The sequence below is a fragment of the Gadus macrocephalus genome, chromosome 23 (genome assembly GCF_031168955.1).
Source record: "Gadus macrocephalus chromosome 23, ASM3116895v1".
Classification (NCBI taxonomy): domain Eukaryota; kingdom Metazoa; phylum Chordata; class Actinopteri; order Gadiformes; family Gadidae; genus Gadus; species Gadus macrocephalus.
This window is the reverse complement of record NC_082404.1, coordinates 16,056,534-16,077,322: the sequence shown is the minus strand read 5'-3', so window position 1 is coordinate 16,077,322 and position 20,789 is coordinate 16,056,534. Positions and strand designations below refer to the sequence as shown.

Genomic DNA, 20,789 nt, shown 5'->3' with positions numbered 1-20,789 from the left:
CTATTTGTCAGCCGTGGTAATGCAGCAAGCGGGAACCCCGGAGGACCGATCTCGTATTGGTCAGCGAGGGGTACTGCACCAGATACCCGGTAGGAAACTGCTCAAACTATTATAACCATAACATGAACACTGCTCAGAATTGACTGTACTGTAGAATTATTAAAAATGCTTTCATTTAAAAAAGTATCACAAGCCACGAGCCAACGAGGCGGGTGCATGGAGCACAGGATGATGGACGGATTTGTGACGGGAACGCGCAGACAGCTCGAGTTTGACTTTCCATGACAACTTTATGGGCCCGTCGCAGCCTTTTATGCGAGCAGCTTTTATTACATGAATATAATTTACACAGGTTAAACATTAACATGATTCATTTCCCATAGCGTCGTCGTCCAACTTTTTCGCAAAATGTTAAGTTTATTTATTCCTTCAATTAATCCTTTCTAGTCCTATTCATATATTGATTGATTTGAATGCAATTTTTCATACGTATTTACAGCAGTCTGGTTTCATGTTCACAATGTAAAATCACAAAAAAAAAATCAATGTTGAGGACATATATCATAAAAATACAGGTTATTCCTTCATTAGAATGTAATCAAAACACTTCCTACTCCCTGGCAACATTACTGCATAATACAAAAATACTTCATTAGTGTGTGTGCGTGCGTGCGTGCGTGTGTGCGTGCGTGCGTGCGTGCGTGCGTGCGTGCGTGCGTGCGTGCGTGCGTGCGTGTGTCTTATGTAGCCCACGAAGCCAGTTTTTTCATGTCGGTATCATCCTCCACCCTCTTCTTGGACTCTGAAAAACAAGAAGTTCAATTGCAATCGTACAACATGCAATAGAGTGAAGTGCGTACATAAAGTGCCAGTATCAAGCGTTAGGGGTCTGAGATGGTGGTCCAAACATAGACCTGACGTTGGAGCGATCAGAGCGCCACCTACGGGTTCTGTGGCTGGGGGCCCCGGAAGGTACCCTGGAGCTAGGGGCCCCGGAAGGTACCCTGGAGCTGGGGACCTTAGAGGAGGGTACCCTGGGGAGACGGGCCATCTCCTTCATCCTCTCCTCCTCTTCCTCCTGCTCCAGCTGCTCCAGCTCTGCTAGGAGCTCGTCCTGCACACACACACACACACACACACACTTCAGTAACTACTATACATTACATGATTTAGATCATATCCATACACCAATGAAAATACTCGCTGCCTCACCTCGTCAAACGTGTCACCGAACGGTCGGCCAATAGCGTCGCAAATCTCCTGGGCCACTTCCTGTTGCTCTGTGATGTCCTGCATCAGAGAGTCTATCTTATCTACGTCCCTGAGAGAGAGAGAGAGAGAGAGAGAGAGAGAGAGAGAGAGAGAGAGAGAGAGAGAGAGAGAGAGAGAGAGAGAGAGAGAGAGAGAGAGAGAGAGAGAGAGAGAGAGAGAGAGAGAGAGAGAGAGAGAGAGAGAGAGAGAGAGAATAGCTTAGACATCAGAGCCACTCTGGTCTTGATTTGAAGACCCAGACCCACTAGGGGTTCTTCTTACATGTTCTGGTGGACCCCCTTGATGGCCTTGGCGGCGTAGCTCATGTTCTTCAGGACCTCCGTGTTGGTGCTGGCGTTCTCCAGCGCCTCCCGCTGGAACTCGATGGTGGACAGGGTCCCGTCGATCTGGGTCAGCTGCTGCTCGTGGCGCTTCTTCCTCTTCAGGGCCTGGAGGGCGCCTGGGAACACCAGGAGTGGATCAGGAGCGGGTCAGACCGGACCAGGGCCGGGTCAAACCAGACCAGGATCAGACCAGGACCTGGTCCGGTCTGTTCCTGGTCTGCTATGATCCTGGTATTCCCAGGATCAGGTCTGATCCGCTCCTGACCAGACAAGGAGCGGATCGGTTCAGACCAGGACCGGATCAGATCCTGGAAACACCAGGACCAGACCCTGACTGGATCAGACCAGACCAGGATCTGGTCTCAAACAGAGTACTCTATCATGATACTTGTTCCCAATGCTAAAACGCTCTGCTGCAGGACTGATGGAATGGATATTAATTCATTCATATTAATTGATAACATTAGATCTAATAAATCAGTGTGTATTCTGTCCTCATTCCTTTGGTGTGGTGGCACCCATGAGCTCACACCCACCAGGCTACCATCCTTGGGCGTGCCCAGCTCGTTGGTTTAATCTCCTTCTAAACATAGCAGGGATGCAGGTCATGAGAACCAGTAGACTAGGCCTCGCACTGAACTCGGTTTCTGTATATCTAGTGAAGCAGTGGCTCAGGCGATAGAGCGGGTTCGATACCCTGCACCTCCTCAGGGTCCTTGAGAGATAAACCTAACCCCGATCTGCTCACGACGTGCATGACTGCAACCTCTGTCTTGGATGAATGTGTGAAAGAATGTGTGTATGTACGTACGTGTGCATGTGTCTGCTACAAATGAACTGTGTATGTGTGCATGTGATGCAATAACTGAACAACACTTGAGTGGCCAGCCACTGGTCCGAGGGGCGCTATTTTAAGACAGTCAATCAATTCACTGTTTAAAAACATATAGAGGAGCTCACAACATCAGGCCCACCAACACCCTATTGTACATGATGTTATTGATCTGTCCCTCCGTCTCTAGTAGACAGATCTATGGTTAAAGATACATAACCAGTGTACAACCTACCTCGCTTGTTTTTGGTGCCGTATTTCTTGGCGGTAGCGATCTCCTGCTCTATCTTCTGCTCCAGGTACTCCTGCTTCTTGGTCAGCATTTCCTCGGTCTCCCGGAGCCGGTGGATGGCCTCCTGTGGAGAGGCGCCGGACCGCGACTTCGACCTGGACTTGGAGGAACTGGACGAGGAACTCGAAGAGCCAGAGCTCCCTTTGAACATCCTCGACATTTTACTCATTTTGTCGAACTTTAGATTCGCGATCGATGTACAAACCGGACACGGACTAGACCCGGGTAGACCTGACAACCGTCCACGTCGGGTGAAGATCGAATCAAACCAGACGAACCACTTTTTTCAAATCTGTTCAAAACAAGCCAGTGAGAGGACGCCTTTCACTGCACCTGTCCGCGTACACACACACACACACCTGGGTGACGTCACGGCCAACCTGACCGGAATATGTTAATATTCTCATATATAGGAAGCCGAGTCAACCCAAAGAAACACAATTTATTTATTTGAAACTCATCAATATGAACATTTTGTTTTTAATTTATTAGTTATAACTTGTTATAATATGTCATCGTATTTAACATCTATCATCGTATACGTTAACCTTATACGACGAAACATACTTTAAACGCATTTGTAAATCTAATTCAAAATTATAAGATGTACCTATACCTTAACCTTGTCATATTTAAACTAGTTTAACACTGTTGCAGCGTGGTTTGGGGGGGCGGGTCAGAGGTCAAGTGACGTCAACATGGCTGAGCTGGACATCGGACAGCGCTGTGACACAGAGTTCTGCAAGCAGCAAGGTGCGTCTCCCCACGGGTGACTTTATCACAGAGACATGGGGCCGAGTGTCTCTTTGACTCTGTTTTGGTTTTAGAAAAGACCAAAGATGAACCTCCACCACGTCCTGTAGTGCGGTTAGCTTGTTGCTAATGCTAACGTGATTCGGATGGGAGTCGGAGCTCTCCGTCCTAGATCCCTCCATGGATAGTTCATATAATGCTCTTCTGATGGTGTTTATTGGCGATAAACTCCCCGATATTGCGTCTCCACGGTGAGCTTGTGTGCGTTAGTGTGTCAGCATGCCCTGGTTTCCCTACAGTCCACGTTCTGAAGGGCTGTTTATGGAAGTTATGTTCTTCACTGTTATGAAGTAATTGAAGCTTCAGACTTCTTGACAGAGAGCTGCTACTAGTCTCTCTAGTTCCACTAACCAGATACTAATGCTGACGTCGTCCGAGTCGTTGAAGACAAACAGTAGAAGCTCACAATGTGTCAATTTGTACTATTGATCTGCTCATACCCGACCCCTACCTGGTAGGGTAGGGGTCGGACTCATCTTCTACCTTATGAAGATGAGTCCTGATCACGGAAACAGACTCTTGATACTGGTACCGAACACGTCCTGAATTACGATGTTTTTATAATCACAATGGTTTTTGAACCACAATGGTTTATTAATTACAATGGTTTATCTTTCTTCTAGATTTCCTTCCTTTTTGCTGCGACTCCTGTGGTGGGGTCTTCTGGTAAGATTGCATTGTAATGTTATTCCGATTTGTAGCTGATTAAAGTGAAGTCCTGAATCACATTTTTTTCGAATTTGCAGTATTGAACACAGAAGTAGATCCTCGCATTCATGCCCAGAGGTAAGCCTGTCTACACTATCATGAATATCCTCATGTGAAATGTGGTGAGTTACTATCTTCTTATGTGAATGTTTGGTTGTGTATTATTTATCGTGTGTCAATATGTTGGGTTGTGTATGGGTTGTGTATTCTCTAGAAGCCGTCTGTCCCAAGAGACTTCCGGTCGACTGGGGGGACTCAGAGTTATCCTTGCTCCTTCCAGGACTGCAGAGGGAAAGAGCTGGTCCCTGTGACCTGTCCACACTGTGGAAAACACTTCTGCCTGCCGTAGGTCCAGATTCACTCTCTACCACTACTACTATAATACTATTACTGCTATAATACTACCACTACTACTACTGTTACTAGTACTACTTGCTTTAGGTTCCCTCTCGAGGCACTACTACTACTACTTCTTCTATTAACACTAGTTATTAACATAACTACTACTATTAGTACTACTACTACTACTGTTACTAGTACTACTACTACTGTTACTAGTACTACTACTACTGTTGCTAGTGCTACTACTGTTACTACTACTATACTACTACCCACCGGTTCCCTCTCTAGATACTAATAATAATACTACTAGTACCACTAATACTACTAGCTGTAGGGTCCCTATATATGTCGTTTCCAGAGGAATGTGGAGGCTATTGAGGGAAGCATCTCCACTGGATCTCCACTAACTGCCTCCATTTTCCTGGTTCCACAGCCATCGACACCAGGATGACCACTGCTGTGAGAAACTGGAGGCGCCCAGACCCAAGATGGCGGCCACCAAGGAGCTGGTCCAGAAGATAGTGGGTGAGTTTACTATTGCGTTCTGTTTTTTTACAACCCTAGATGGAGTCGTAGTCAGTGGCACTTCCGACTTCCTGTTCAACTCTCTTCTATTTGCGAGCAGACACTGTTTAGAAACGTGTCATATACCATCTTGGGCGGCATGCGGCTCCATGCAGACCATTCATCGTGTGTGTGTGTGTGTGTGTGTGTGTGTGTGTGTGTGTGTGTGTGTGTGTGTGTGTGTGTGTGTGTGTGTGTGTGTGTGTGTGTGTGTGTGTGTGTGTGTGTGTGTGTGTGATGACTCCAGAGTCCAAAACGCCGGGGCCTCCTAAGGGACGACGAGGAGCGAAGAGCAGTGCGACGGCGGCAAAAGTGGCGTTGATGAAACTTAAGCTCCACGCCACCGGAGATAAAGGACTGCCCCAGGTCAACTGCTCCTCATCATTATAGATGCATCATTAGTCTACATAAGATTGCTGACTTTGTATGTTGTACTTCATGGCGCAGTACTTAACATTGTGTAGCATCTTATCCTAGCTATCTTTGTTGTCTACGGGGAATGGTTTAAACAATTTATTGTTGGTGCTTGGCACTTCTTTATATGAACATCCTTACTGTACCGACAGCGATATGTTGTTGTTTCTCTGACAAATGTACTTATTGTAAATCGCTTTGGATAAAAGCGTCTGCTAAATGTTAATGTACTAACTTATACTTATCAATAATAGTGAGTAACAATTTACATACGTTCAATTGGGCATTGATCCTATGGGCACATATTGATTGTCAGTTGGGGTTACAAAAATTTTGACTCACCACTTATTACAGTACACCTTAGAGTAAACCCTGGAATATGGTTGTGTAAGCAGGTGGAGAGGACGTACCTCCAGGTGTATCTTCCCAAAGAGTCTTCCCCGCCCAGCCAGCCCATGTTCTTCTGTTCCAAGTGGAGCGTGGGCAAGGTGGTGGACTACGCGGCCTCTCTGGCCGGCCTCAAGAACGACAACAACGTGCTCACTGCAAAGGTACTGTAGCAACGTACAGCAACTTAGTGTGTTAAAGTAGCTTAGCAAGCAACATACCTGCAGCTGAGCTTATGTTAACACAACGTACTGAGAACTATGCGTATGGTCACAAAATGACATACTCACACTATTAGGCTAACGTTTAAATGGCGAAAAACTGACCGGAAGCAAGATACGAACACTGCTCGTCCCTCAAGTCTTATTGAATAGAGCTATCAAGATGCTAACCCTGCTTGTCTCTCCTCATGTCTTATTGAATCGAGCGATCAATACACTTACTTTCTCCAGCAAGCACAGACACACATGCGCAAACGCACGCGCGCACATGCACACAAAAGCACACACACAGACATATTGCATCTCATGTCTTATTGAATAGAGCTATCAAGATGCTAACACTGGTTGCCTATCCTCATGTCTTATTGAATAGAGCTATCAAGATGCTAACACCGCTTGCCTTTCCTCATGTCTTATTAAATAGAGCTGACACTGCTTCTCTCCTATGGTCTTATAGAATAGAGCTAACATTCTACTTGTGTTGACCCTATCAGAAGCTGCGTCTGTGCCATCCAGAGACTGGAGAGGCTCTCCGGATGGACGAAACCCTGCTCTCACTGCTCTCCCACCCCGAAGCGCCGCTCCACAACGGGGGGAACGCAGTCCTGGAGTATCTGGACCCCCACCTGACCACGCTGGACCAGGTGGCCTCCTACCTCCCCCAGACCTAGCAGCTAGCGCTACGCTGGGCTAGCTTGTTTATAATTCTGCTCTATTAAAGTTTTTTAACGGTGCACCTGGCGAGCTTTGTGTTTTGTGGTCATGTGACTGGGTGATGTTGACAGGAAAGGAAAAGAGGAAGGTGATCCGCTGTTGAAGTGCTCTATTCATTCTCAAAATTCAACTTCTGTTGTTTACATCCCTTGGCAACTGCAAAATAACTTAGCTTAAAGTGATTATATTCATAAACTCCCCATATATCAGTTCCTTAAAGGTAGAATACATCCAAATACAATTAGGAATCGACAACATGCAGGTTGAGCATTAAAAGGTCAAAAAAAGGTGCTCTAAACAGGAAAATAAGGCTTTAAAACTACAATATATGATTGCTATAAGAAGGTTTATATTAACAGGTTTATCAGTCTTGTGATTCTGCAACTAACATTTTTAGCACACCACTTCCAGAAAACGTGTTTTGATATGTTATTCAAGATTCAAGATGCTTTAATTATCCCGAGGGAAATTATTGTGCAACAGTTACAATACAAAGGTGGGAAAGTAATACAGGGTTAGAGTCAAAATAGATGGAAATAAAATAAGTACAAACTAAATAAGTGAAAAGGAGCGATTGGATAAAAGTGGTATTAGTGGTAAAAGTGGTAAAGTGATAAATATTATAGCAGCAATTGTTGGCAGCATAATGTATTATATTGCATGTTTATCATGACAGATGTAGACTTGTATGTATTCCCAGTTACATGGTTATAAAGCTGATCTTAAGTATACTTAGCAGATATACTGTTGTTTAACTGCATGATCATATTATATCCCTGCGTATAACCTGAATAGTTGAAAGGTTCTTATATTTAGTTGTTACTTTGACATACGTGATAGATGTTCAACCGACACAGATGGGACTTAAACCCACAACCTCCAGCTCCAATGATGACCATTCAACTTGTTGGACTATAACGTGATAACCTATTCGTTCATTACACAGAGCAAGGCTATTCAGAGTGCTTTCATTTTGCAATAGTCATGTATTTTATAATCGTCAAAAGATAATTAAGAGTCATACATTTAAATGCGAAAGTTCAATGCACGTACAAGATGGTAAAACAATACATAGCACCGACTAGTTGGATTACTTGGTGGTAATAAAGTAATAAAGCTGGAAACCAGTTAATGAGGTCGTTGGCTCGCAAAGTGACATGTCCGACCCAAGGGTGATGACTAGGAAGAGAATAGCTTTATAATGACATTCAGATAAGAGAAGATTTATTTTATAATCAGGACTTTGGGCATCAGAAGCCAATGCATCAATCGTGAACTTCGGCATGCTCTTTGTTTTTCCTTATTTTCCATCAAACTAATGTGTATTGTAATACATCGCAAGCTTATAAAAACTGATCAAAGACCAGCTCGGGTAAATAGTAATAATTGTATTCTGTATTATAATACATCATTCTATCACTCGCCAAATAGAGAGACACCTCACAGACCAACTGGGGTAGATAATCACAATCCAATTTATATCATAATAAACCGTTTTATTATATGCTACAAGTGAACCTCCTAAGATGGCGCAATTTGATTGGTTCGCTATCTCGGGATATTGGGCAATATCCCATGATTGAAATCTCAAACTCGGGGATATTGTTTTCATCGCAAAATGTCCCGGAAAAAAAAGGTTTTATTTTTTTTATTGTACACGTGTATATACTAAGCTCCGTGAATAGTGGGGACTATTCCCAGTAAATCTTGGGGAAATTCACAACTATTCACTTCGCCTTCGGAGAAGGATCATGTTAAATATCATGCGCCATAGAGACTGATTACAGACCAGCTGGGGTAAACACAGTTTCAATATTACATGTGGGTTGGACGACACCTAATCTAACCAATCACGTCAGTCATCGCTTAAACGAACAACCCCTCCAGCCAATCACATCAGTATCGTATAAACGAACAAGCCCGATAGCCACTCACAGGCGTGTGGGCGTGCCCCGTGACTAGGGGGGTTTATATACCAATAGGCGGGGCTTCCTTGTACACAGACGTTGTCGAGCTGTTGTTTTGGTCGGACTGAGCGGTTTCTCTTCACAAGCTTTTGACCAAACAACCATCGACGTTCTTGTATCGCAGGTCAGGTAGTTCAGTAGTTTTCGTTTTAGATCGGGTCGTGGTCAAGCACCTCGGTCCGCCAGAGCGCCGGTACTTAAAGGAAGGGATGCCGCTGCAGAGCCGACCCCACGGACTCCTCACCGCCCGGGACTGTAACTCAACGACGCGTTTAATCGGGACTAGTAGCTGTTGTATACCGTTAAACAGTACCAGGATAAATCACTCTCGACCGAGTGTTTTAAAGACATGTTTAAGTTCAGCTGCGAATTAAATTAACCTAGCATTAGAAGCTAACGACTAGCCTGTAAACAGAGCGCAAATCGCTCTTCCTGAACCCCCAGACGGATTACTCGACGACGGCCAGGTGCACTCACTGTTTTGTCCCTGCTGGGTTCATAAATCGGTGAGTTTTAACGTGTTTTCTGAAAGTAAATACACTGAACCAGGAAGACGAAGGGACAGGATTGGGTCAGAGTGGGGGAAGGGCAGCGGATCACCCGGGGAGGGGTGAGGAGGGGTGGTCGTGGCAACCCGCAGCCTCTAGGGGCGCTGCGGCCCGGTGGTCGTGGCGTACCGCTGCTCACACTGATCCGATACATTGTTTGTATCGGATCAGTGTGAGTGGTACGCCACGACCACCGGTATCTATCATATGATATCTAATGTTAGTAAAGATGTGTAGGGTTGTTTTTCCGGGTTATTTTTCAAGTTGTTGTCGCTATCCAGTCAGTCCCGAAGTGGTTCTGGTTAACTTATTGCGTGTTTCTTTGTTGACAGAAGAGACCAAGACGAGAAGATGAAACTTCTGGAGAACTCGAGCTTCGAGGCACTGAGCTCCCAGCTGTGCGTGGAGACGGGAGACTCTCGCATCCTCGGGAGGTAAACCTCACCTCACCTCACCTCACCTAACGGCAAACGCACACACACATGAACATAATAATAATAATAATAATAATAATACATTTAATTTAGAGGCGCCTTTCAAGACACCCAAGGTCACCTTACAGAGCATATAGTCATCATTCAAAACTATGTAAAACAGACTAGGAATAAAAGGAAAACAGAGGTTAAACATGAATAATAATAATAATTAATAACACTCAAAGACGCCTAAAGTGAAGGGGGGACCTCACTAACCACCACCAAGTACTCCAATAAAGTTCTCCAAAAATGTGTTTACTCAAGTTAAAGTAGCCTGAATAATACTTGGGCCAATGTGCCGTCCATTATTGAAACACTTTACTATGCACTAGTCAAGTAGATGATAATGTAGGAAGCCTTATTATGTCCTTGATTTGCACATGTTACTATATTTAGAAAACGTGGCCTGATTCCTCGGATTGTGAGCAAACAAAGTCAATTATGTGTGTAGGCAACGTTGTAGTATAGTACTATCAATATCATTACATTATCAGTTCTGCAGAGTACAAGTCTGTTCTGCAGAGTACAAGTCTGTTCTGCAGAGTACCCATCAGTACTACAGAGTACACGGCAGGTGGCTAAGGAGATAAAAAGCGTTGGCTGGTAACCGGAAGGTTGCTAGTTCGATCCCTGTCTTCTAGATGGGTGTCCATAAGAAAAGACACCTCACCCTAACTTCTCCCGACGAGCTGGCTGTTGCCTTGCATGGTCGACACCGCCGTCGGTGTGTGAATGTGTGCAGAGTGGTCACTGGTTAGATAAGCGCTAAATAAATGCAAAGAAGTACACCATCATTACAACATCAGTACTACAGCGTAAAGAGGAGTGTAATGAGAAAATTAAGGTATTTCTGGTTAGTCGGAGGCTTGAAGGTGAAACCCTGAACCAGGGGAAACCAGGCCACGTCTCTCCTACTGATAACCCGTCAGTGGTAGGTTACACAACATGGAGGCAGGGCAGGGTATTGAATTTAGGAGCCGCTGTAAACACCAGCCCCCCCCCCCCCTCAACGGGGGAGGCGTAGTGAAGTTATATCACCTTAGGTATGTCACGTTAGGTTGCCATGGTTACATACCGAGACGGGGTGTGTTGGCATGCCGACGGCCAACCGCTAGACACATCATGTGCCCCGGTGTGGTGACCCAGTGTCCTTTGACACCACGCCGGCTATAAGGAGTCCAGGACACACAATCACACACCAACAGAAACACAAACGCGTGTAAATAATACAGCAGAGGCTGCTGACAGGTCCAAGGGGAGGGGGGGTTGGGGGATATTTTAACTGCAACCTCCACACTGGGTGTCTGGTCTCTGGGTGGTTCTGGTAGGGGTACAGCGATTAGAGGATTGCACTCTGAACAGTGCTATTAAAATGTCAGTTTGGTAACCTTAAAGGCTTAGCTGCACGGAGTGCTTCTGGTCGCACTCTCAAAATAGGAACATTGGTACATCGCTTTTCCATGAGCAATGGTTGCACACACTGAGGATACCTAGACAAACAAGAAAATTACACAACCTGCGAGCTGCAGCCAGAACCAAAATAAAGCTACAACAGCGATGCACCAGCTTAGAATGCTGTGCGGCCCATGCTGTCATCAATCAGGCCAACGGGTCGCCGACAGTACAGTGATGACGCTCAAACTTGTTGGACTATTATTTGACGAGGTAGATGTTTATTGCACAGAGCAAGGCTATTCAGAGTGTTTTAATTGATGCAATAATGATATCATTTATACTTATTGAAAGGTCATCAAGTCATACATTTAAAAGAGAAAGTTCAATCCAAGTGCAAGATGGAAAAAAAACAGCACATAGCGCTGACTAGTTATAAAATTGATTGCACAGAAACAACAAATTGCCAGTGCAACCTGCAAGCTGCCGAGGGAACCAAAACAAAGCTACAGCGATGCAGTAGCAGCTTAGAATGCTGTGCGATGCATGCTGTCCCCAGAGTGCCATCTGGGTTCGAAGGGGGCTACGCTACATTAGCTAAACAATGGCTTGAGGACAAAGAAGGGAAGCTCTGTATCCAACTTAAAGGCACCTGTAGTCGTCAGTGTGGGATTATTTTGGATACACAAAGAATGACCCGATGGTTCATGTCATGACGACGGATATCAAATCTGCAAACGTTGCGTATTGTGTTTTGTTGTTGATACTAATGCCAGAATCCCTAAACCTGTATAACATCATGTTTACCTTCATGTCCCCCTCTCTCTCCCCCTTTCTCCCTCCCCCTCTCTCTCTCCCTCTATCTGTGTCTCTCTCTCTCTCCAGGATCGAGAGCTACTCCTGTAAAATGGCGGGAGACGACAAGCACATGTTCAAACAGTTCTGTCAGGAGGGGGAGCCCCACGTCTTGGAGGCCTTGTCCCCCCCACAGTCCACCTGCGCCACCAGCCCCTCTCAGTGAGTACTGCCGCTTCATTTCCATTCAAGAAGCTTCATGGCACGACCATTGTTGGGAACAGTATTACTGATGCATTATCTTTATATACCTGATGGAAGTATGTTTTCTTCCCCGCGAGTTCTCTACTTTGTTAATGCATAATAATTAAAAAAAAATGCATAATAAACAAATTATATATATATTTTTTTTTTAATGTATAAATATATATATATTTTTTTCATACTTTGGTAGTCAAGGCGGGGCCCTCTTGTTGTTAACCATACAGTTCTGGGGGAAACACTGATGACACCCCACCACGTACCCTCACAACATAACTCGTCCAACCACGAATACTGCACCCTAGAAACCCCCATAGCACCCCAGCGAAGGGAGAACTGCACCCTAGAAACACGACACCCCCTCAGCACTGAGGGCTGCACCCTCATAACCGAACGCCCACATCTCTGTTAAGACCTTTTGAATTAGTCCTAGAATTAGGTCTGGTACCTTCCACACTGGGTTTATTTTATCTTTATGGTTCCAATTGTATGTTCTCAGTCAAAGTATCTCCCTCCCTATCTCTGTATCTCTCTCCCTGTCTGTCTGTCTGTCTCTCTCTCTCTCTCTCTGTCTGTCTGTCTGTCTGTCTGTCTCTCTCTGTCTGTCTCCCTGTCTCTCTCTCTCCCCGTCTCTCTGTCTCTCTCTCTCTCCCCGTCTCTCTGTCTGTCTCTCTCCCTATCTCTCTCTCTGTCTGTCTCTCTCCCTATCTCTCTCTCTGTCTGTCTCTCCCTATCTCTCTCTGTCTGTCTCTCTCCCTATCTCTCTCTCTGTCTGTCTCTCTCCCTATCTCTCTCTCTGTCTGTCTCTCTCCCTATCTCTCTCTCGGTCTGTCTCTCTCCCTATCTCTCTCTCTGTCTGTCTCTCTCCCTGTCTGTCTCTCTCCCTATCTCTCTCTCTCTCTGTCTCTCTCCCTATCTCTCTGTCTGTCTCTCTCCCTATCTCTCTGTCTGTCTCTCTCCCTGTCTCACTCTCTCTCCGTCTCTCACTCCAGGCTGGGGAAGAGCAGTGAGGAGGGCGAGGACCACCTTAGTGACAAGTGTTGCAGGAAGACTCTGTTCTACCTCATCACCACCCTCAACGAGTCCTTCAAGCCCGACTACGACTTCAGCACCGCCCGCTCACACGAGTTCAGCCGCGAGCCCAGCCTCAACTGGGTCAGAACACGCACACACACACACACCTACATAGACTACACACACCTACATAGAGCCTGCACAGACACGCACACGCATGCACATACATAAAGCCTGCTATGTAGAATCGACAGAAACATTAGCACGCAGCTACCTTGCCCAGCGCTACTCAAGTCCCAGAACGTTCTTTTTTTAAAGACTCCTTAAGTGCTTTGGTCAGGTTTCCTGCATGGGTCTGACCGTGTGTTTTCCTCCCCCAGGTGGCGAACGCCGTGAACAGCAGCATGTTCTCTGCCGTGGGTGAGGAGTTCAACTCCCTGGGACCCGAGGTCTGGAACACCATCGACCAGGAGATCAACCTGCAGGGCTGTGATATATACAGGTAGGAGACACACCTGTAGGGCTGTGATATATACAGGTAGGAGACCGCCTCCAGGCCTGTGATATATACAGGTAGGAGACACACCTGTAAGGCTGTGATATATACAGGTAGGAGACACACCTGTAAGGCTGTGATATATACAGGTAGGAGACACACCTGTAAGGCTGTGATATATACAGGTAGGAGACACACCTGTAAGGCTGTGATATATATATATATATAGGTAGGAGACGCACCTGTGATATATACAGGTATGAGGGCTGTGATACATACAGGTAGGAGACCATCTCCAGGTATGTACTAGGGTAAAGTATGGTCGACTAGAACTAGAGTAGACTAGCACTTCAGTTGAACAGAACCTAAAAGACTATCCCAACAAACACCGGACCAGCCGTGGAAAAGCACAACACAGAAGTACAAGCGAGGAGTCGAGCGCAGAATACAAAAGCACCAAACAGTGCTGATTGTTTGGGTCTGCGTCCGTGTGTCCTGACAGCTATAACCCCGACCTGGACTCCGACCCGTTTGGCGAGGAGGGAAGTCTCTGGTCCTTCAACTACTTCTTCTACAACAAGAAGCTGAAGAGAATCGTCTTCCTCACCTGCCGCTCCGTCAGGTACGTGACCTCATGACCTCAGCGGGGCGGGGTGGGGGCAGGGGCGGGGGACCCGGAGAGAGGGAGAGAGAGACCCTGTGTGCTGACTGTTGTGTTTCCGTAGCAACAGTGTGCTCAGCGGGTACGGGCGGGACAGCCAAGACAACGAGCTGGACATGGAGCTGGAGGACGAGGAGGAGATGGACGGATTCGCCGAGGACCGGTACGGACAGCGGCCGTCACATGACCCCGTCACATGACCCCGTCACATGTCTTCATACTCCCATCACAGGACTCCATCACATGTCTTCATGCTCCCATCACATGACTCCATCACATGTCTTCATGCTCCCATCACATGACTCCATCACATGTCTTCATGCTCCCATCACATGACTCCATCACATGTCTTCATGCTCCCATCACATGACTCCATCACATGTCTTCATGCTCCCATCACATGACTCCATCACATGTCTTCATGCTCCCATCACATGACTCCATCACATGTCTTCATGCTCCTATCACATGTCTTCATGCTCCCATCACATGACTCCATCACTTGTCTTCATACTTCATCTGTTGTCCCAGATATAAAAGTCTGTAGTACTTTGAGGTTCTGATTGTTCTTCTCTTCTTCTTCCTCCAGGTTCCCCAGAGCTCTGTGTGTCTAACCCCCACCAAAGGACCGCCACCTCCCCTCCCCCGCTTTTATTTTTTAAATCTATCCCTTTTCTTTTTTATCATCTTGTTCTACACAGCCTCCTCCAGTCCCCATCACCTCTACCCCCATACCCTCCACCCCATGCCCCCTGCCCTATACCCTCTACCCATGAGGACACGATAAGGAGAAAACCTCAGACGTTATGAAGACGACAGATGTGGAGAGTCCTCTTTGACGTTATGAAGAGGACAGATGTTATGAAGAGAGGACAGATTTTGAGAGTCCTCTCAGACGTTATGAAGAGAGGGCAGATGTGCAGAGTCCTCGGACGTTATGAAGAGAGGACAGATGTTGAGAGTCCTCTCAGACGTTATGAAGAGAGGACAGATGTGGAAGAAGGCCTCAGACGGAGAGGGCATGTGGAGAACCGCTCAGACGTTATGAAGAGGTGTTGGTTGGGAGGGAGCGTCTCTCCTTCCTCATGAGGACTTTGTTTTTCCACGAGACCGGCCACCAGCATTACCCCAGAGACACACAGGTGTCGGGCAGCTGGGAGGAGCTCCTCAAAGACGATCTGATCGCTAGTGGTCCTCTCGCTTGTTTTTTTTTGCGACGCTTTCTACGCCTGCCAGTGGTCTCCGTGACAAGCACCCGGTCGCCGACTATATGCTGCATTCTGAACCCCCTGTCGGTTGAACCTATGTGTGTTTTAGTCCTTGTTCAGCTTCTGACCTCACTGAGGAGCACCTTTTTGATTTGTCTTTGTACGTGTTGTTCATGTCCTGCTGGCCTCCCTGCTGGTAACGGTGAATGTACATTCTCTTTTAATTCGGAGGCTTCCCAGCTCCGCTCGTTTTAGCTTTTCTTTCCTACCTTGAGGGTTATTAATATATTTCTCTGCCGTGTTTAGAGCGTAGACGATGTATCTGACATGTGAATAAAGTAAAAAAAAAAAAAAACAGCCCAGTGTCTGCTTTGGGGGCAGCAACCATAAGGTTTATTTCATGACTTCTGTTCTTTATCACTAAACGTGTGTGTGTGTATAGAAGGTGTTGATGAGTACTCATTACATTAAGGTTCACAGGTCAACTACAGCATGGAGAGGAGGCACTCCCCACCAGCAAGGTCTTTCCACTCTGACTCAACCCTAGATGCTCATCATAGAAGCTATTTAAAGTAATATGAACACAAAGTAAAGGATACCAAAAACCAATGATGGTTGTAGATCAACACCAGCATTCTTGGAATACTACCAGTATACTTGGATCAATACCAGCGGTTTAGGAATACTACCAGTATACTAGTATATCAATACAAGCAGTCTAGGATTGGAATATTACCAGGTACACCCCACTGCACCACTGAGGCGATGAAAAGTCACAATGATCAATCATCAATAAAGGATATACATGAGATTAAAATGTATGTGTGTTTTGCAATTATTTCCCTTATGTTTTTTTTCATGAAGACCGAAAAAAAACAACAGTGTTACCCCTTATGTTTCTTTTCATGACGACCGATAAAAAACGAGTGTTACCCCTTATGTTTCTTTTCATGACAACCGATAAAAAACAACAGCGTTACCCCTTATGTTTTTTTTCATGACGACCAATAAAAAACAACAGCGTTACCCCTTATGTTTTTTTTCATGACGACCGATAAAAAACTACTTATATTTTATTTGACAACGACAACAGTGTTACCCCTTATATTGTTTTTCATGTTTTTTTTCATGACGACCGATAAAAAACAACAGTGTTACCCCTTGTGTTTTCTTTCATGACGACCAATAAAAAACAACAGTGTTACCCCTTGTGTTTTTTTTCATGACGACCAATAAAAAACAGCGTTACCCCTTATGTTTTTTTTCATGACGACCGATAAAAAACGACAGCGTTACCCCTTGTGTTTCTTTTCATGACGACCAATAAAAAACAACAGCGTTACCCCTTGTGTTTTTTTTCATGACGACCAATAAAAAAAAACAGCGTTACCCCTTATGTTTTTTTTCATGACGACCGATAAAAAACAACAGCGTTACCCCTTATGTTTTTTTTCATGACGACCGATAAAAAACGACAGTGTTACCCCCTATGTTTATTTCATGACGACCAATAAAAAACTATGTATATTTTATTTGACAACGACAACAGTGTTACCCCTTATATTGTTTTTCATGAAGACCAATAAAAAAAAAATAGCGTTATCCGTTATGTTTTTTTTCATGGCGACCAATAAAAAACAACAGTGTTACCCCTTATGTTTCTTTTCATGACGACCGATAAAAAACGACAGTGTTACCCCTTATGTTTCTTTTCATGACGACCGATAAAAAACGACAGTGGTACCCCTTATGTTTTTTTCATGACGACCGATAAAAAACAACAGTGTTACCCCTTATGTTTTTTTTCATGACGACCGATAAAAACGACAGTGTTACCCCTTATGTTTCTTTTCATGACGACCGATAAAAAACGACAGTGTTACCCCTTATGTTTCTTTTCATGACGACCGATAAAAAACGACAGTGTTACCCCTTGTGTTTTTTTTCATGACGACCGATAAAAAACAACAGCGTTACCCCTTGTGTTTTTTTTCATGACGACCGATAAAAAACAACAGCGTTACCCCTTATGTTTTTTTTCATGACGACCGATAAAAAACAACAGTGTTACCCCTTGTGTTTTTTTTCATGACGACCAATAAAAAGCAACAGCGTTACCCCTTATGTTTTTTTTCATGACGACCAATAAAAAACAACCCCTTGTGTTACCCCTTGTGTTTTTTTTCATGACGACCAATAAAAAACAACAGCGTTACCCCTTATGTTTTTTTTCATGACGACCAATAAAAAACTACTTATATTTTATTTGACAACGACAACAGTGTTACCCCTTATATTGTTTTTCATGAAGACCAATAAAAAGAAATAGCGTTACCCCTTATGTTTTTTTTCATGGCGACCAATAAAAAACAACAGTGTTACCCCTTATGTTTCTTTTCATGACGACCGATAAAAAACGACAGTGTTACCCCTTTTGTTTCTTTTCATGACGACCGATAAAAAACGACAGTGTTACCCCTTATGTTTTTTTCATGACGACCGATAAAAAACAACAGCGTTACCCCTAATGTTTTTTTTTTTCATGACGACCGATAAAAAACGACAGTGTTACCCCTTATGTTTCTTTTCATGACGACCGATAAAAAACGACAGTGTTACCCCTTATGTTTCTTTTCATGACGACCGATAAAAAACGACAGTGTTACCCCGTGTGTTTTTTTTCATGACGACCGATAAAAAACAACAGCGTTACCCCTTGTGTTTTTTTTCATGACGACCAATAAAAAACAACAGCGTTACCCCTTATGTTTTTATTCATGACGACCGATAAAAAGCAACAGTGTTACCCCATGTGTTTTTTTTCATGACGACCAATAAAAAGCAACAGCGTTACCCCTTATGTTTTTTTTCATGACGACCAATAAAAAACATCCCCTTGTGTTACCCCTTGTGTTTTTTTTCATGACGACCAATAAAAAACAACAGCGTTACCCCTTATGTTTTTTTTCATGACGACCAATAAAAAACTACTTATATTTTATTTGACAACGACAACAGTGTTACCCCTTATATTGTTTTTCATGAAGACCAATAAAAAAAAATAGCGTTACCCCTTATGTTTTTTTTCATGGCGACCAATAAAAAACAACAGTGTTACCCCTTATGTTTCTTTTCATGACGACCGATAAAAAACGACAGGGTTACCCCTTTTGTTTCTTTTCATGACGACCGATAAAAAACGACAGTGTTACCCCTTATGTTTTTTTTCATGACGACCGATAAAAAACGACATTGTAACCCCTTATGTTTATTTCATGACGACCAATAAAAAACTACTTGTATTTTATTTGACAACGACAACAGTGTTACCCCTTATATTGTTTTTCATGACGACCAATAAAAAAAAACAGCGTTACCCCTTATGTTTTTTTTCATGACGACCAATAAAAAACAAGTGTTACCCCTTATGTTTTTTTTTATGACGACCAATAAAAAACGACTTATATTTTATTTGACAAAGACAACAGTGTTACCCCTTATGTAGTTTTTCATGAAGACCAATAAAAAACAACAGTGTTACCCCTTATGGTTTTTCTCATGACGACCAAAGAAAAATGACAGTGTCACCCCTCATGTTTCATTTGATAAAATACGACAGTGTTACCCCTTATGTCTTATTCACGACGACCGATAAAAAATGACAGTGTTACCCCTTATGTTTTTTTCATAACGACCGATAAAAAACGAGTGTTACCCCTTATGTTTCTTTTCATGACGACCGATAAAAAACGACAGTGTTACCCCTTGTGTTTTTTTTCATGACGACCAATAAAAAACAACAGCGTTACCCCTTAAGTTTTTTTTCATGACGACCGATAAAAAACAACAGCGTTACCCCTTATGTTTTTTTTCATAACGACCGATAAAAAACGACAGTGTTACCCCTTATGTTTTTTTTCATGATGACCGATAAAAAACGACAGTGTTACCCCTTATGTTTATTTCATGACGACCAATAAAAAACGACTTATATTTTATTTGACAACGACAACAGTGTTACCCCTTATATTGTTTTTCATGAAGACCAATAAAAAACGACAGCGTTACCCCTTATGTTTTTTTTCATGACGACCGATAAAAAACAACAGCGTTACCCCTTATGTTTTTTTTCATAACGACCGATAAAAAACGACAGTGTTACCCCTTATGTTTTTTTTCATGACGACCGATAAAAAACGACAGTGTTACCTCTTATGTTTATTTCATGACGACCAATAAAAAACTACTTATATTTTATTTGACAACGACAACAGTGTTACCCCTTATATTGTTTTTCATGTTTTTTTTCATGACGACCAATAAAAAACAACAGCGTTACCCCTTGTGTTTTCTTTCATGACGACCGATAAAAAACGACAGTGTTACCCCTTATGTTTCTTTTCATGACGACCGATAAAAAACGACAGTGTTACCCCTTGTGGTTTTTTTCATGACGACCAATAAAAAACAACAGCGTTACCCCTTATGTTTTTTTTCATGACGACCAATAAAAAACAACAGCGTTACCCCTTATGTTTTTTTTCATGACGACTGATAAAAAACGACAGTGTTACCCCTCATGTTTTTTTTCTTGACGACCAATAAAAAACAACAGTGTTACCCCTTATGTTTATTTCATGACGACCAATAAAAAACTACTTATATTTTATTTGACAACGACAACAGTGTTATCCCTTATATTGTTTTTCATGTTTTTTTTCATGACGACCAATAAAAAACTACTTATATTTTATTTGACAACGACAACAGTGTTACCCCTTATATTTTTTTTCATGTTTTTTTTCATGACGACCAATAAAAAACAACAGCGTTACCCCTTGTGTTTTTTTTCATGACGACCAATAAAAACAACAGCGTTACCCCTTATGTTTTTTTTCATGACGACCGATAAAAAACAACAGTGTTACCCCTTGTGTTTTTTTTCATGACGACCAATAAAAAACAACAGTGTTACCCCTTGTGTTTTTTTTCATGACGACCAATAAAAAACAACAGCGTTACCCCTTGTGTTTTTTTTCATGACGACCAATAAAAAACAACAGCGTTACCCCTTATGTTTTTTTTCATG

The 20,789-nt window shown here is 43.6% G+C and overlaps 3 protein-coding genes across 8 annotated transcripts; 2 read left to right on the top strand and 1 right to left on the bottom strand.

The window, feature by feature from the left end:
- Positions 1-289: 289 nt before the first annotated feature.
- Positions 290-3,101, bottom strand: chmp4c (charged multivesicular body protein 4C). 2 transcript variants are annotated; one of them, XM_060045112.1, is made up of 6 exons: positions 2,663-3,068; positions 1,534-1,711; positions 1,213-1,321; positions 946-1,114; positions 733-802; positions 290-680 (listed from the first exon to the last, which is right to left on the bottom strand). In XM_060045112.1, exons 1-5 carry the CDS (start codon positions 2,886-2,888, stop codon positions 741-743), a joined length of 744 nt encoding a protein of 247 aa, XP_059901095.1. In that variant the 5' UTR covers positions 2,889-3,068; the 3' UTR covers positions 290-680; positions 733-740. The 2 variants fall into 2 exon arrangements, with proteins under 2 accessions (XP_059901095.1, XP_059901096.1); XM_060045113.1 differs by having other exon boundaries at positions 290-802; positions 2,663-3,101.
- A 222-nt stretch (positions 3,102-3,323) lies between these two features.
- On the top strand, positions 3,324-6,902 carry zfand1 (zinc finger, AN1-type domain 1). The gene is made up of 8 exons (XM_060045107.1): positions 3,324-3,472; positions 4,156-4,198; positions 4,279-4,318; positions 4,455-4,585; positions 5,016-5,107; positions 5,394-5,512; positions 5,956-6,111; positions 6,663-6,902. Exons 1-8 carry the CDS (start codon positions 3,418-3,420, stop codon positions 6,837-6,839), a joined length of 813 nt encoding a protein of 270 aa, XP_059901090.1. The 5' UTR covers positions 3,324-3,417; the 3' UTR covers positions 6,840-6,902.
- A 1,965-nt stretch (positions 6,903-8,867) lies between these two features.
- On the top strand, positions 8,868-16,096 carry maf1b (MAF1 homolog, negative regulator of RNA polymerase III b). Of its 5 annotated transcripts, none has more exons than XR_009524332.1 (9): positions 8,869-9,355; positions 9,730-9,831; positions 12,151-12,282; positions 13,314-13,476; positions 13,716-13,837; positions 14,334-14,453; positions 14,557-14,655; positions 15,082-15,416; positions 15,493-16,096. XR_009524332.1 is itself a non-coding variant. In XM_060045111.1 (8 exons), exons 2-8 carry the CDS (start codon positions 9,749-9,751, stop codon positions 15,104-15,106), a joined length of 738 nt encoding a protein of 245 aa, XP_059901094.1. In that variant the 5' UTR covers positions 8,868-9,355; positions 9,730-9,748; the 3' UTR covers positions 15,107-16,096. The 5 variants fall into 5 exon arrangements, 2 of the variants coding, with proteins under 2 accessions (XP_059901094.1, XP_059901092.1); XR_009524330.1 differs by having other exon boundaries at positions 15,082-15,426; positions 15,464-16,096; XR_009524331.1 differs by having other exon boundaries at positions 15,082-15,453.
- Positions 16,097-20,789: the final 4,693 nt, after the last annotated feature.